The sequence below is a fragment of the Microtus pennsylvanicus genome, chromosome 14, assembly GCF_037038515.1.
Source record: "Microtus pennsylvanicus isolate mMicPen1 chromosome 14, mMicPen1.hap1, whole genome shotgun sequence".
NCBI lineage: Eukaryota > Metazoa > Chordata > Mammalia > Rodentia > Cricetidae > Microtus > Microtus pennsylvanicus.
The window spans coordinates 67,347,441-67,364,322 of record NC_134592.1 but is presented as its reverse complement, the minus strand read 5'-3'; the positions used below and the strand labels follow the sequence as shown (position 1 = coordinate 67,364,322).

Here is a 16,882-nt window from a genome sequence, read left to right as displayed (position 1 = left end):
ACCAGGAGGTAGGAGAGATGTGTGTAAAGAGGGGATTGTAAACACAGTTCTGAGTGCTTATCACAGCACCGTGACAGAAAATAGTACCAAGTAAAGCGTTTCCTGGTTGACGGCTTGTGGTCTTCCCCAGATTATAACTGAATGTTAGTTATAGGCAAATATGCTTTTGTTTGTTTCTTTTCAGAGACAGGGTTTCTCTGTGGAGACCTAGCTGTCCTGGATCTCACTCTTAAGACCAGGCTGGCTTTGAACTCACAGAGATCCTCCTACCTCTGCCTCTCAAGTGCTGGGATAAAAGGCTACCACACCCGATGCACATATGTATTTTATTTTAAAAATAGCATTTACCATGCCTTTAGGACGATGTTGCCTTTCACAGTCTGGCACCACGTACTGGTGGGGATCGGAGCCGAACCTAAATGGGAGAGGCGAGCAGAAGGGATGTGAGCACGTCTGTGGACAGACCCACTTTGTGTACAGTCCTGCTTGACAATGTTAATGGCTGGGGATTTTCTGAGGAAATATACCAGGAAACGTTCAAAAGACAGGAAGAGCTAGCTAGCACAGTAGATGGTGGGGTCATCGCAGAAGTGGGGACTTCCCTGTGGATGGTGTGAAATGCCTAGTTCTGCATTTCTGTCCTCCACAAAAGCCCTGGGAGTGTTCATTCTGCTCAGCAAGAGCTGTGTGAACACACACACACTTCTTTCTTTTTCAGATTAGTCAAGGGATAAATAGGTATTGATTTTTGCTTTTTATTTACACCTCCAACTTTTCTTTACTTAGGAATAGGCCCTTTGAGAACAGGTACCTGGTCTAACACAGAGTCACACATTCTCTCTCTCTGTCTCTGGAATACACGAACTATTTTATATCTCTGATACTCCCTGTATGGAACAGGACTAATTAGTAAGTAGAATTCACACAAACCAGAGCTTAGCTGAAGTTTGAGTATTAGATGTCATGATATATATTGGTAGCATTTATCTTTTTAATGTTTAAGTCTAGAGTGTTGATTTATAGAGCAAAATAACTTAGAAGAGAAAAACTGTAGCTGGCTTTGAATATCACTTGCTGTGGGACAATGGTCTTTTATCCCGTCACTTGTAATATTTTTAATACAATGATGATTGGCTAGTAGCCAGGCAGGAAATATAGGCAGGGCGACCAGGCAGGAAGTATAGGTGGGGCAACGAGAATAGGAGAATTCTAGGAAGAGGAAAGAGTCAGTCTGCAGTTGCACCCAGAGATAGAGGAAGCAAGATGAGAATGCCTCGCTGATGAAAGGTACCAAGCCACATGGCTAACACAGACAAGAGTTGTGGGCTAATATAAGTTATAAGAGTTATAAGAAGCCTGAGCTAATAGTCCAAACAGTTTATAATTAATGTAGGCCTCTGTGTATTTTGGGGGGCACTGAATGACTGAGGGACCAGGCAGGACAGAAACCTTGGTCAACAATCAGCCTTTGCCTCTGTGTATTTTCTGAAGTCAGTATGGTTAAGGTCATCTTGGTTTCTCATTTGACCCTCCACTAATCTGTAGTTGGAGCTCTCAGTACTCCAGAACCCAGCTGCATTCTCCATCCTGCCCAGGGCTGGTGAGGGATGTGGTTCTCTGTGCAGAACTCCCTCCACTCCCTTCTCAAGAAGGAGAGAGTATCTGTGGGGAGGAGACTCACCTCCAGAAGCATGTCGGGCTGCTCTGTTCACTTCATCTTTAGACAGCCATCCTTGCAGCTCCTCCCAGAGTATGGCAGCCTCTTTCTTAGCCTCTGCTCCTATTGCTAAAACTTGACCCAGTGAGGCATGAAGTGGCCCCAATTTACACACAACTCTGTGGCATACCTCTTTCTTTGTCAACTGCCCTTTTACCTAGTCACTCTCTTTTCTTTATCTCCCTCCCCTTCTTCCTACCCTCCCTCTTCTTCCTTCTGTCTTCTACACTGGGGGAACTTTTCACCTAGGTGTGGGGAAAGTGCTCTGTGTCTTTCAAGCTTAATCGCCTATAATAAAGCTCTTCTTCACCTCTCATTTTTACACTAGTAGGCAGCCTGAAGGTTCAACAAAATATGTATCCCCACGGTCTGCGAATGAAAGCCTGCACTTTTAGCCCTCTCTGCTGGGAAGTGGGCAAGCCTGTTTAGGGAGTAAAATCAAGGATAATCTCCTGTGCCTTGCTGTCTTCTAAAACAGGCTGCTGTGTCAGTGGAGGCCCAGGAAGTCACTGGCAGAGAGAAGTAGATATGATAAGATGTAAACCCACTGCCCAGCTGCAGAAGCAGGTGTGGACTAGCAATCTGCTCCCTTATTTCCTGATGTTGAACTTTGTCCTACATGTGTGGAGTGGAGAGGGCATTCGGGCTACGGAGGGACAGATGTTCTCTTGGACAGAAGACAGTTCTGACTTAGTAGAACTTGTGCGATTTACAGAGATCTAAAGCCTCGAGAAGCTGATGGATGGAGATAATGTTCTTAGAACTTTTCCACTTAAATAAGCTACAAACACTTGATGAAGTCAGAAAGTAGAGAGAAATTTTAAGGAGTTATTTTGAGAAATCATAAATGATGCTTAGGATACCGCTTTTTTTTTTGGTTGTTGTTTGTTTTTTTCCATGACAGAAAGTCTTGAAGGAGCCAGACCTTTAGATGTCTTTTGCCTTTTCTGCATCAATTGCCCTTTGACATTAAAAGAAGAATCCACTCCGGCCTGATGGTCTTGTAGTCCTGTGCTGAAGGATTTGAGGGATGCTCATTTCAGGCAGATTAGTCTTTAAGAAATGGTTGATGTTCGCCATTTTCAAAGACATGTAAAATTGGAGATTTGTCTTTTAGGGGGCCGTTAAGTGTGAAGCTGCAGAACAGATGGAGGCACCAGGACCTCCTGCCTAGAGGGTTGTGTTGCTTTATTGTACCCAACAAAAGGCCCTGCAACATCTAGTGATAGAGGGGAGCTGACTTTGTTCGCTTTGGGCATTCGAGGCTGGGATACCCAAGAGCCGGACCTATGTTACAGGACACACCGTCTTTGGAAAGCTGACAACTGTCCACTTCAGGGTTGGCCTCAGGAAATAGAGAAAGTTCAATATCCTGGCTAAGACAGAAAAATATTTGCTTTTACTGTATGTGTTTTGATGAGCTCTGGGTCAAGCTGTTCTATTGTGACCTGTGTTTGTCAGAAGTGGAGTTAGTGTGGGCCAGGAGACTATGGGAAGACTTGCTGCTTCTACAAAGAGCTTCAGTATGGAAGAAAAACTAAAGGAATAAAGAGGGAGGGCATGACTGCTTCTAGGTATGGTGGAGGAGAAGGTTTACTCCAGATATGAGAGCATAGCCAGAGGCAGAGACATCTGAGAGAGTCCATAGTGAACATGACCCTGAACCAAGTCATGCGAAGAGGGAGGCGTGGAGGGGAGAGCCAGGAGACCAGGAGGGTAAAGGGTAACAGGATAAAAAAGGGACCAGCATACCCAGCATGGCTGGATTATATTGAGAAGGGCAGCCCAGTCCCTTGATGGAGAACTTTAGGGTATGGGGAGGGGTATGCCAGCCATGCCGTGTAACAGGCAGGGACTGAGGGATGCTGGGAGCACCTGACAGCCAGGCCAGCTTTGCTATGTTCAGTAGGCACTTCAGTTTTCCCAGGTTTGAGACCTGGCAGATACAGGCTAGGAGAGTCTTTTCCTACCAGTGTTCGGTATTTTTATCTCTGCATCTTCAATTTGAAATTGGAGTTTCCTGCCGAAGGCGACGTAATTCTGGTTTATTACTAAGGTAGATAAACTGAATGGCCTTTCTGCTGTCCGTGCTTACAGAGAATGCAGAATACATGCTACATCTTAAAGCTGCATTCTTTAGTAGGCAAGCTTGTTGTTCTAGGTTCAGGAAACAGATTTTTAATGAACAGTTAGTTATTCAGTGTGCTAGAAGGAGCTTCAAACCTGATCAGTATTAAAGAAGAAGGATGTCTGGGCCGTGGAGATGGCTCAGCAGGTCCAAGTTCCTGCTGCAAAACCCTGATGTAACCCAGGAACTGGGGTAAAAGAAACTACTTCCAAAAGTTGTCGTCGAACTTCCACATACATGCTAGTATATGTGCGCATGTACATGCTGTCCTCTGACGTCCACATGCATGCTAGTGTATGTGCATGTACACGCTGTCTTCTGGTTTCCACATGCATGCTAGTGTATGTGCATGTCCACGCTGTCCTCTGACGTCCACATGCATGCTAGTGTATGTCCATGTCCACGCTGTCCTCTGACGTCCACATGCATGCTAGTGTATGTCCATGTCCACGCTGTCCTCTGACGTCCACATGCATGCTAGTGTATGTGCATGTCCACGCTGTTCTCTGACGTCCACATGCATGCTAGTGTATGTGCGGTCCTCGGATTCCTATATACATGCTAGTGTATGGGCACATGTACACACAATAATAAGTTAAATTAAAAGGGAGCACCTTATCATTAATTAATATTTCACTTTTTTATATTTTACAAGCAAATGATAATTTTACAATTTTAAAGGTCTTTCTTTTGAAATTTTTATAGCTGCTACCCAGTGTTTAGATTCATTCTAATATTTGTATTTAAAAATGCCTAGTATATCCATAAAATATAGAGAAATTGATTTAGTTTTGATTATTAGAAATTTCTATATTAGCCTGTATTATCAGTAGTGATGCTTTGAATTTCTCTAGTAATCTATTAGTGCTTTATAAAACATAACTAACATTTAACTGGTGCTGGAGGCTATAACACACTTTTAACTATAGTCATTAATTGAAGATTTTCTTCCAGGCAAGTCATTATATCTATATCTATATTTATTATCTATATCTATCGTCATGTCTTATGTCCCTGACCTTCAGCCATGCTTAGAAGTTCAAGCTTGCTATTCTTTTGTTAAGGGAAATAAATACCTGTAAATTCCTACAAACTCTAGATGAATACATCCTGCCTTCATTTTACGTTTTGTACATTTGACATGTTTTGGGAAATTTATATGCTAAAAATCGAAAATTGTGTTAAGTTTCAAAAATCCTATTAATATTTGGCCACTTGTCCTCACTAATCAGAATATAGACAGCAGTCGTTTTGTGGATAAAGCCCTGAGGGTTTTCACACTGTCAAACTCATTTCACAGAGAGAGGAAGTTTCCTTAACTATGGTCAGAAAGCTAAAAACAAATGCAAATTGTCTCCTGAACTGAAGAAGCAGTAGATGGATTGTCCCTAATTAATGTATTGTGAAACAAGCGGCTGTTTTCGGCCCGAACACCAGCCCTATTGTCTATTTTTGAAGACATTTGCAAAACCTATCTAATCTGCTTCATAAAAGAGGACAAAGGATAAATATTTATGCGTGTTAATTTTGATGCCAATGGGGAGGGGGAAGGGGAATGCGGTCATGGGAATAATTTTAACAAGTCTCTTTTAAATGGTACAGCTCTTTAGAAAGCAATACCCCAGATTGCGATAGTTAGCCGAGATGCACAGGGAGAAAAGCCTGTGTAGCCACTGCCTCATTGGCTTATACACTTGGAGGAGGGGTAGAACAGAGAGCAGGATCCCAGGAGAACGAGGTGCCCTCCAAAACCCCCGAGGAAGGATTTAAAAGTTCATCTATAATTGATGAGTGCTGAGTTGGGAATGTTCATTTTTATTCTGGTTCCTTAATTTAGAGATTGCAATTTCGTGAGTTTTGCCCCAACTTGTCATTAAAGTCGTTAAGACAAACTGGCAACGTTTCCTTCCTTAATAACTTTTCACTTAAATAATAGTAATTGAGAGGAAGCGGAAAGATTTTATAGAAAACTTATTACATGGAAAGAACAGAATTCCGTTAATCTCCTGGATAATGTAAGTCAGGTAAATACCAGGTTTGCAAGTATCACATACACAGTGTGGGCTTTCTTGTCTTGAAACTGTACACATTTGCTCGAGATCCCCAGAGACCTGGTGGCTCGTTCCCTCGGGCCCCTTTATCGGGTGGCTGCTGTGACAACCCTGCAGATTGGGGCTGAAGTGGAACAGAGAAGGAGCAGGGCTCCTACTGCAGCTGTGTTACCTGGGGAGAAGTGGAAACGGCAGGCACGAATAAGGCCCATTCGTAGACATCTCTTCCGGTGTCTCTGAGCAGCTCAGACAGCGGCGCTGGGGTGTGTCGGTCTTTGCTGGGACCAGACGTGGATGAGACACAGAGCGCTGGGGATAGGTTAGAGCAAGCCTGCCCTGCTCTCTCTCCACTGCAGGACACATTCCGTGTGGTCGCTCTCCCGCTGCACACACCTCCACCCCTCTTATTTTATTGCACTTCAACTACTCACACTTAAATAAGTTCTAATGAGACGGTTTGAGAGCCACCGTTTTAACATCAGAAACTTCATGAGATCTCTGAAGCATCAGTCTTTTCTAGGGTGGGGTCACTGTGGCTTCAGTCAGTCTCTTAAGGACTTTTAATGTTCTAATATGATAGACAGCAATTGAAAGCTTTGCCGTAAACATCCTTAAGGTTTAAGGTCTTTGTTGCAGACAAATATTACTGTGCAAAATGATTAGGAGTGCAAGGTTATTGCCAAGAACGACAAGAAATGAGTGTCTTTAATAAAACTCCATCATTAACCACTAATGGTAGCAAAGATAGGAAGGTTTAAGCTGAGCATGGTGTGGTTGATGATATGACCCATCCAATTTCCCTTGAAAACAATGGCTGTCTTTTGCCAAACACGTATCCACAGATTATGTGTTTACAGAAGTAAGGTTTCATGAATTCATGCTGTGTAGTGATAACTGGACTAAAATTTTTGCCCATGTATGTGGGTTCATGCTTCTAGTTGTATGTTTGTGGATACGTATTCGTATGTGGACGTATGGAATTCAGAGGTTTATTGCTCCTGAGGAACCATGCATCTTGGGGTTCAGGGAGTGTCTCTTGCTGACCTGAAACTCTCCGACTGGGCTTGGCTGCTGGCTAGCAGGTCCAGGGGTCTATGTATCTACACCCCAGCACTGGGGTTAGAGTGCACACCACTGTACTTGGCTTCTCTGTGTTGCTCCTGAGGATGGAAATCTGTTCATAATATTTCTGTGGCAATACTTTACTTTATGAGCTCTCTTCCCAGCCTTAGACAGAATGTGTTTAAGATGTTATATCTTTAATTTTCTGACATTGTCTATTTTTCATTTTCTAATACAAATGAAATTGTATATGTGTTGAATAGGCCATCCGAAGAATGCCTATGGTAGTATTGTTAATTACGCTTTTTTTAATTAAAAAAAAAAAGAGTACACTCTCTATATTCCACTTATTTTCAAAAGGACCCATTGCAGTTTTGCTTCCAAATAAAACAGCCCAGCTGTGTTAGAATAACCCTGTGCTGGGAAAATCAGAATTGGAAATGGCCATGCTTGGAAGCCAGAGCTATCAGGGCAGCCTGTGAAATTTGATGAGAAAGGATATATTTGCATATTCTTGTAGTGAGTCTCCACAGGATACCTTTGCAAGGGAAAAACTATAAATGGTGATTGGTTTGTTAGTAACAGTACCCATATCTAACAGATCTCAGCGCTCATGGGAACCGAGTCTGGGGTGCTTCCTAATAGAGAACTCACACTTGACTATGATATTTGATGGGCTGGATCCTCCCACCTGGAAGAATACCGTGAACAGCGAATTTTCCCTCATTTCTCTGTGCTCTCCTTGATAAAGTACTAGTTCCAGCCCTGAAAATTCATTGAGTTTGGGGGTAACAAGAATCCTACAGATAGGAGAAATGACAAGCTCCTTTCTAACAATAGTTTAAATGAGCAAGAGAAGGGCCATATTAAATGACAATAATCCAAGCAGCGAAAGAATGGTGTTCCTCCTACTTACCGTTTGGTGTTTTTGTTTGTTTGGGTTTTTTTTGTTTTTGTCTTTTGTTTTGAACACAAATGATGTAGGAATCTTCTTCCTCATGACTTAAAGATTCGACCAATCAGGTGTCGAGGGCTGTCTTCTCCCTTGTGTAATAAGGAATAATTTTATTCTTTCTTCTGACATTTATTAAGCCCCAAACATTTGGTTGTGTGTAGTAAGTTCTTGAGGGTACAAGAGAGAGTAGAGTGTGGGGTGTATGTGCGTGTGCGCGTGTGTGTGCATGTGTATGTGTGGCGGGGTGTCCTCCAGGAGGAGTTCTTGCTTGATTTGGGAGCCTAAATGTGAGGAAAGCAATCACACTTGTGCAGAATTAGGATGCAGCCCTGTATGAGCGCTGAAAGGGCTTCTAGGGGGATGGGTTGGAAAGAGCACTCAGACAGGGACCAGGTGTCAAGAGAGTGTGGGACACTGCACAGAAAGTACAGTAATGCTGGGAAGTCAAGGTTCCGTGTCTTCAGATGGAATATTAATGTGGTTTATATAATATGCGATGTCATATACACGATGCCCTGCCGAGAAGTCAGCATTCAGAATGGGAGTCTCAATTCAAACGGGGGGGGGGGAGCTATCTATGGAGGCAGATCATAAAAGTGAATACCTACTTGCATGAGGATAAGGGCTGCCCTAGATGAGATTGGTGTGTTAGGCTAGGGAGTCAAGGAAGAGCAAGAACTGTGAGCTCTGCTTTTGGTCCCGAGTCAAGTCTGTGAGCAGGGTAGGGGTGCAGTTATGGTTTATACACAGAGATACCCTTCAGGGTCAAACGATGGGGAACTTAGAGGAACTTGAGAGGGAAATGATCCTAGTTTTGACCAAGGCCTCTCACCACCCGAGAAGCAAGAATTCCATCACAATCAATGCATTTGCTATAAAGACAACTGACAGAATTAATATTCCTTTTATATGCAAATACGTTAAAACAGCAATTCATTCCTTTCCCAGACACATTACCTTAAAAAAACTGTTTATGATAAAGAAAGCCTACCTTGTTATATCCCCTGGGCCAGACTGTTACTTTATCGGTTGCAACCCCGTCTAATGCCCCTCTGGAACCACCCATTGCTAAGGTGGTTACTTCAGCTCCACTAAAATCCTGTATATGGTCATTGTAAATATTGTAAGTAAAAATAAAAAAATCAAGCAATGAGCTGCACTCTCCCTTAAGGAGCCAGAACTCACAAGGAATACTGAAGGTTGCTTTTCTCCTAGTGATTATGTTTAAGCCTGTATTAAAATATCTCTAATGAAATCACCCCAACCCTGTTTTGTAAAGTGGTCAGTCCTGGCATTCTTTTCAATATCAAAGCTAAGAGTCTGTTTTGACCTGAGGAACATTCCATAAAACTCGGTGAGAACTCCTTCTGGTGTTGTGCCTGTGTGTGTACCCCAGAAAGCTGACACTCTGGGCGCTGTGTGTATTGTATTGTCTCTTTGATTTCTAGCACTTGAGGGCAGAAACCAGAGGAAGGGGCACAGGAAAGCATATAAAGGACCTCTTTTTCTTAATCGTAGCAAAAACATCCAAAAACTTAAAAGGAATTTATGGAAGCTGATCAATTCTTTATTTCAAGGAATTCCTCTATATAATATTCTCTAAATATTCACCATCTAACCTTGAAGAAAGGCATCTGTTTCTTTTTTTTTTCTTGTGCATTTGCCAAATACTTGGTATTGGGTTTAATACATTTAATGGGAAAATGATATCTTATTTACTAATAAAAGTTTCCCATGAACGATGTGAAAAGCAATTATCATTTCTGTAACTGCCATCTGCTTTGTGTCAAGAAGGCATTCTTGTCCACTGGACGAACAACGCACCGTTGCCATGGAGTGAATACGGAAAGCCCAGTGCTTGGATGTGCCTCTCTCCTAGAGTTAGAAAAAAATGCCTTTTAGCTCATTATTTTCCAGAACACACTCTGGAGGCAAAGCTTGTGGTTTATGGTTGTTGTTGTTGCTTTATGACCTTTCAGTCTACTTTACTTTTTCAGTGGCCAAAATCAGCATCTGAACATAACTTGCTGGTAATGATTTCCAAAAATCTAAAATACCAAGAAAGAAAGTTTTTCACTCACCTCTGTTAAGTAGAAGCCTTATTTTGGTTTGGGATTCAGATCCAGTCTCCAAACCTCTAGCTACTAATTCTAGTGGAAGCACGCACACACACACACACACACACACACACACACACACATACACATGCACACACTCGTACACACACACACACACACACACACTCGTACACACACACACACACACACACACACCATACACTTCCAGGCTCCCCGGTTGAGTTTTCATGTCTGCTGGACTCTCAGGACGTCTCTCTGATGCTGGCCAAGCAGGAGCCATAGTCTGAAGGAGCAATAGTCGGATTGGGGACCTGGTGGTTCCTAAGTAGTAAAGTCCCAGGTCTCCTGCTCTCTGTTTACAATTTTGCCTCTTTCCAGTGTGCTAGGATACGTTTCAGATAATTGTTTAGATGCTCTTCTAAGATACAGTGGGCCCAAACCATAACCTTTGGGAGGGGTGTTACTTTGAGTAGTTCCTGAAAGTACCAATTGATAGCGCCAGTAATTCAAGTTTCTCTTGTGACCTTGGCTTGTTCCTGAGTCACTCAGGAGACTGCCCCTGCATTGGTAGTGTGAGCACCGTGCTAGAACCCTGTGGGGATTACAAGCGAGTTCATTTCTAACCACAGTGGCAGTCATTAAACAAATGTTCGTTATTCCCTCCTGATAACATTGCTTCAGTACCTTCTTTTCCTGCTTCTGATCCCTTTTTCCAGTCTCTGAAATCAAAGCAGGAAAAAACCTTAACCTGATGGTTCTGGGTTATTTATCATGAGGGCCTCTTAGGGTTCCCCCTGTGGGAAAGGAACGGAAGGCAGCAGCCTGTGCAGAGAGAGATGAACTGCAAAGCAGGCCCAGTGGCAGTCTACCACCTGAGCTTGGCTGGCCCTTCAGAGTGTGACAACTTATAATACAGAGATCTGTCATTGTAAGGGAACGGCTATGGCAAGGACATCTAACTTGAGGAAAGCGTCTGCCCTCATCTGAGGCTGTTCTAGAAATAATTACCCTGTGCCTCAGTACCCCTAGTCACAAGAGAATTCCATGCCTTGTTAGAGAGATCTTTCTAGTGGTCATCACAGTGCCCTCTTGTGAAGGAAATAAAGTAGAAGGACAGTTCTGCCCCGCCCTTCCATAGGAGAGGCGCCAGTACACACCTTTGCTGACTCCCGTTCTCCTGTCTAGCAAGTCCTGCCCCAGAAACTTAGAGAAACAGGAGCTCATTTGATGACATTACGGCCTGGCACTGTGCTGGTTTCCTCCAGGGACTCACAGATGTGCTGAGGAGGTGATACATCTTTCATTTCATAAGGAAGGAAGAAATCTGGGTCCTCTTTGTGCTCTTCTCCTTTTCATCTCTTTCCTTCCCCAGCTCAGATCTGAACTCTTCAAGAATTCTACCCCTCCTCCCCTTTTGCTGCCACCTTAGGATCCTCATAGTGCAGATATATTCACGGCAGGCAATCAGCCAGGTGAAAGGTTGGTTTTCAGTGTGTTCTCGGAATACTAGAATGTCTATAGATCCTTCATGACCTGCGCCTCTATCATTCCGGCTGGCACTACAGTGCTCTGCGCCAGCCTTGAAGATTTTACAGTGATCTCATTTAAAGCTGATATTTAATTTTGAGGGCATGTGTAGCTGGAATTTTCTTTGCACTGTCAACCAGCTCTCAAATAAAGATGCAAGGACTTATTATTAATTATGAATGCTTGACCTTAGCTTAAGCTTGGCCCACTAGCTCTTTTGACGTAATTTAACGTGTTTCCATTCCCCTGTGTTTTGCTTTGGGGCTTTTTACCTTTCTTTCATTCTGTATGTCCTACTTTCCTGCCTCCTCTGCATCTGGCTGGCCCCTAGAGTCTCCCTGGTGTCTCTTTGGTCTCTTCTTCTTTCTTCCCTAGAGCCTAAATTCCTCCTACTTCCTCTCCCTGACTGGAAGTCCTGCCTGTACCTTCTCCCTCACTATTGGCCATTTGATTTTTTTTTTATCAGAACAATCTGGTGCCTTAGGCAGGAAAAGTAATACGGCAACACATCTTTATATCATTAAGCAAATGCAACAACACATCTTTGCATAGCTAAACAAATATTCCGCAGCAGGCACGTGTCTGTTCTGTTGAGAAACATAAAAGTATGAGTTTCATCTTGGTGCTAAATTGAATGTGAAATGACGCCAGAACCTGAGACTGGTAGCCTGTGTTCTGTGTTGAAAGTAGTTGACTCCTACGTGACCTTTCAGACCACAGCTTCTTGATGAGTTGCAGATCTTTTGAGCAGGAAGATGAAGCCAAAAGTTCTGCCTTGGAGAGATGAGATCCTGTCTTTGTGTCCCCAGGGCAGAAGCATTTTTGCTGTGTTTTCCTACACCATGGTCTATCCAGCTTGCATTGTCAGCTTGTAAAGGGCAAGGAACAGTGTTTGTGGGGCTAAGCCTGAGTTGTGGCAGCTGGAGTCATTGTAAATAGTGCTTTGGCGGTGCTGGTGAATGATATGTTATCGTCTGTGACTTGTGGCCACATGCTTGACTTGTAATACCTTTGAGTAATGTGCTTTGAGTTTGGGTTTTTTAAAGTCCTAGAACTCTGAGATTGAATGTCTGTGCACCCATCTTCAAAGCCTGAAAATGTTTTATTGTTCTTTACTTAAACAAATGGCATCATTGAACCTGAGAAGGAGTCCCTATCATGTGACACTATTTGACTTTTCTTTGCCGCTGACTTACAAAATATTTAGTGGTTATATTTGAGAATATTTCTTACAGATATTTAGTCTGCACTTACCCAATGTCATTATGTAAAGGAAACGCAGTGTTTGTGACACTATGCTGGTAGTTGGGACATTTTTATCAGGACGCTGACGATATGCATTTAGTGCTTCGGCCCTTGAATGTATATTTTAAGGACATGAATATAAATGAGGTTTATGTACATATTTATTATTCTAAGTAATTAATGTATTTCATTATTTTACTCTAAAGGAAAGCTTGAGTTAGAATTTTTAATATTTGAACATTGTAAATGCGAAAATGAGCACCATCCATACAGTGAGTTTCAGCTGTATGCTCAGTGCTGGAATAGACACCCTGAGTCTGAATTTCCAGCTCCGCAAGCTTGCTGTGAATTGCTCTGTAGCTGTCCAGTTCAGAAGAAGATGAACAAAGATGTGAAATCAAGGGGCCAACACATTGTGTGACCATGTTTGGTGGATCTTAACCTGACTGGGGAGAAAACTGCCGCTGAGAAGTAGACAATGAGTATAGTTTATACGAAGGCTTGGCTTCTGTGCAATAGCTGGTGACGAAGTTAATCTTCAGTTATGGGCCTGTGTCTTGCAAGAACACTTGTAGAAAGTCCACATAGATTAGTTGAATGTTTGTTCCCAAAACAAGATTTTGAAATATATGTTTTAGGAGTGTTCCATGGAAAGGCAAGCAAAGACTTTGTCAATGTGTGTTTCCTTTGGAGCTTTGCTTCACTAAGCTGGTCGTCTTTAGTTTGTAGTATTGCTATGGGTGACAGAGGTGGCATAGTCACGTCTTCGAGTCATTTTTTTGTTTTGCCTGTGGGTTGTTCTTTCAGCATGCTATTTCATGACCTGAAGCCTGAATGCAAACATTGCTTGGTCCTCATCCATTTGCATTGAGAAATTGGAAGTGGTTTGTCATTTCATGGTGTGTAAGTCAAAGCCATGCTTCGAGCTGTCTTGGAAAGTGCTTGTTTTCAGCATGGTCTGTACTTCACTACTTACTGGTAGCTGCTGTGGCAGGTGTCCCTTAAGTAGTGTGAGTCTATACGTCACTACTTACTGGTAGCTGCTGTGGCAGGTGTCCCTTAAGTTGTGCGAGTCCGTTAGAAACCTCTCAGTGGTTTCATGCCTTCTTCCTTCTATGGGTTCCATGTGTTTGTTCATACTCCATTTATGGGCGAGACACTCACATAGTCATGAAGGAATTGACTCCATGTGGTTCCAATGAAAGAGAAAGCCAATCAGGCTAAGACTTAAATTAATACTACCTTGTAGTTTCCAGGGAACTCTCATGAGAAGGGGGAGACTCATTCCTGTAGATAAGGAGTGAGGTAATGTAGTTAGAACCCAGAAAACCAGTTTAAGTAGCTTCTTTGAGAGAATGAATTTCAACAGAGGTTGATTCTTGGAGATTTGGATATTTTTAAAATATAAACAATGAAACAAATTTGGCTGTTTCAGACCAAAACATATTACAGTAATGGTCATGCTTCCGTTCATTCCCTCAGTGATCACATGCTAGAAAGTTCAGCCTATCTGAGCCAAGAGGCAATTAGGAGCTCAAACCAACACAACCCCAGATTCACGGAGCTTTTCCAAGTGCGTTGTCCAAATGCTGGAGATCATAAATGGTGAGACGGATGGATCTGGTGCCGCCGTGCGTGCAAGGTGGAATGGGAGGACGCAAGTCAAGGAAGGGTACCCCGAGGCAGATGAACAACCTAGGAAGCACACAAAGTCTGCCTTAGCTGCAGGCATTCTCTAGATAGGATTTAATCTACTGTATGTCCAGCAATCGGGCTCACAAAAAATATCTAGGTTATATGAAGTCTTCTTTCAAGGTGCATGAACTCTTGCTTTTCAAGCAGATGTTTTCTTGAACATTAGCATGAGACCATATGGTATTTATTGGTAGAGTTAGAAAATGACTTCATAGACTAGTGTTTGTCTACAGTTATAAAATATTCTGTGTTTGCCCCGTGTTGTTATTTTTATCTATCTTGTGGCGCTTTGGGTTGTGTTTCCTGTCCTGTATTTTGCTTTCTAGTGTTAATTTTGTTTTGAGATCATAAAAGGCCTTGAGACATCTCTTAAAGCCCATTAACTTATTGGCATGTTTTGATTTTTTTTTTTGACAGATTCATGTGTTTCTTAAGGCTTTCAAAGATATTCCCCAAAGTAGCAGAAACTTGGTTGGGTGGTTAGGGTTATATCCGAGCCTCATTACTTGAAACAAAATTAGAAATAAGATTAAAATTCTCACCTCTTCAGTGTCTTTTCAACCTGACATAAATTGCAAATTGGCGTCAGAGTGTGTGATCTTTTTTGGGGGGTGGAAGATGATGACGTTTCTGAGCATGTCCTGAGTTGTTTCCAGCATGTCTCTGACATTGAGTTTCTCTGTCATTCCTGGAGAAGCCTGGGTGAGTCATCTAGATGCTCCTCTTCCTTAGGTGGTCCATCCTAGTCTACCTTACCAGTGTTCCCCAAACCAACTGATCTAAAGCAGCAAAAGCATCAATCTATAATTAATGGTGCCCCTCCCCAGTCCATTGCAAGTGTTGAGAGCGCTGAGGAATGCGGGGATTATGGCTGAGGGTTTAGCTCTGACAATGTCTTGCTGGGTCACCCTTGATTTTACTCTAAGAGAGACTGCTGGTATGCCCTGAGCCTGACAGGGCTCTGGGGAGGAGAGTGAGCCAATAGACAGAGTCCCTTCTCATTTCACGTTGACCATCTCAGGGAAAGAATCTAACAGTGTGAAATCCAGGCCAGCCAGTCTCAGTGCTGAGTACAACCAGTATTCTTCATTTGTTAGTAACGTCTGCCTATTAATTACCGCAGCCTGGAGGGAGGGAATGGACCCTGTGGGACTTGAAGCACACAGCCCCTCAAGGACCTTCAAGCACTAATTATTGCCTTTATATGTTGCTTTTTTTATAGTCTTAGTATTTTATACTTTACCTGTGGAGTATTCCACATATTTTCAATGTATAGTCATAGTGTTTATTTCAAGACATTGACCAAGTATATGAGCTTAATGATTTTCTTTTGGAATATATGAGTAAAATGACAGCAGGCCCCCATTCGTTTCCTAGGCAGCAGTGTTCCATCGTGAGCAGCGTGCCTGGCTCTAACCGATTGTCTTCTATTGTCTGTGTCATCTCTCCCAGTTATCGCCAGTTTCCGAGGCACCGTCCCATATGGCCTGTCACTGGAAATCGGAGACACCGTTCAGATTCTGGAGAAGTGTGATGGTGAGCAGTTCCATTCCTATGGCTTGAAGCTATGTGAAGAGATTCTTCTCCACAACTTGGCATGACACTTCAAAACATGGCTGTCCATTCCAGAACCTTTCCCTGGAGTCAGAGCAAGCTATGTATTTTTTTTTTTTGACAAAACTTGTTTCTTACATATTTAATGTGCGATCATGAGAAAGCAATGAAGTATTATTTTTAAGTTGATTGTATTTTTTCCTAATTTATTGTCCCTTTTTAGCCCTTACATGAGAAGTAGAAAGCACTGGAACATGTTCTGTTTGTAGGAGTTGATGGCTACCTCTCAGCCTGGAAGGTTTTCCTGTAACCTCAGGGCTCAAAAAAATGAAGGACAAACTCCAAAGATGGAGCTCCTGAGGTTGAGCCTCAAAAGATGGAGCATCTGAAGTTGAGTAGCAAGAAACCCAGAGGACTGGCCAGCTCCACTCTAGCCTTGTGGTCTCTCTGCTCCAAATATAGAATAAAATTATACAGTGAATTTGAAATGTTAGTAACCATTCTGTGCGGTATTATTAATGTATGCAACTCATTAAAAATACCTAATCTCTCCTTAGACCTCCATTATTGTTCTAAGGTCCACCCTTGAAAGGATCCTTGAAAGGATCTCAGATGAACTGACTACATTTTTTGTTAACAAAATGACTGGAATTTGGAATGTCATGAACATATAAAGAAAATGCCCATTTCCTTCCTTGAAGTCTTCTTTACCCTGGAAATTTATTATATATTATTGTTCTATCTTACAAAGTCTCTTCAGGCGTTAAATTGTGTTTGGACAAATGAAACTGCTACATTTAGCTGGGTTTTGGCTTTAAATGCTGATAATATGTGAATATTTATTCTATTCACTGTAATTGAGAAATCTAA

At 42.4% G+C, this 16,882-nt stretch overlaps 1 protein-coding gene across 3 annotated transcripts in view; it reads left to right on the top strand.

The window, feature by feature from the left end:
* The window catches only part of Dock4 (dedicator of cytokinesis 4), a 396,425-nt gene that overhangs the window by 161,131 nt on the left and 218,412 nt on the right, over positions 1 to 16,882 (top strand). For all 3 annotated transcript variants that reach the window (XM_075948630.1, XM_075948628.1, XM_075948629.1), the window contains exon 2: positions 15,911 to 15,994. In XM_075948630.1, coding sequence (XP_075804745.1) covers positions 15,911 to 15,994 — 84 coding nt within the window. The remainder of the gene's footprint in view (positions 1 to 15,910; positions 15,995 to 16,882) is intronic.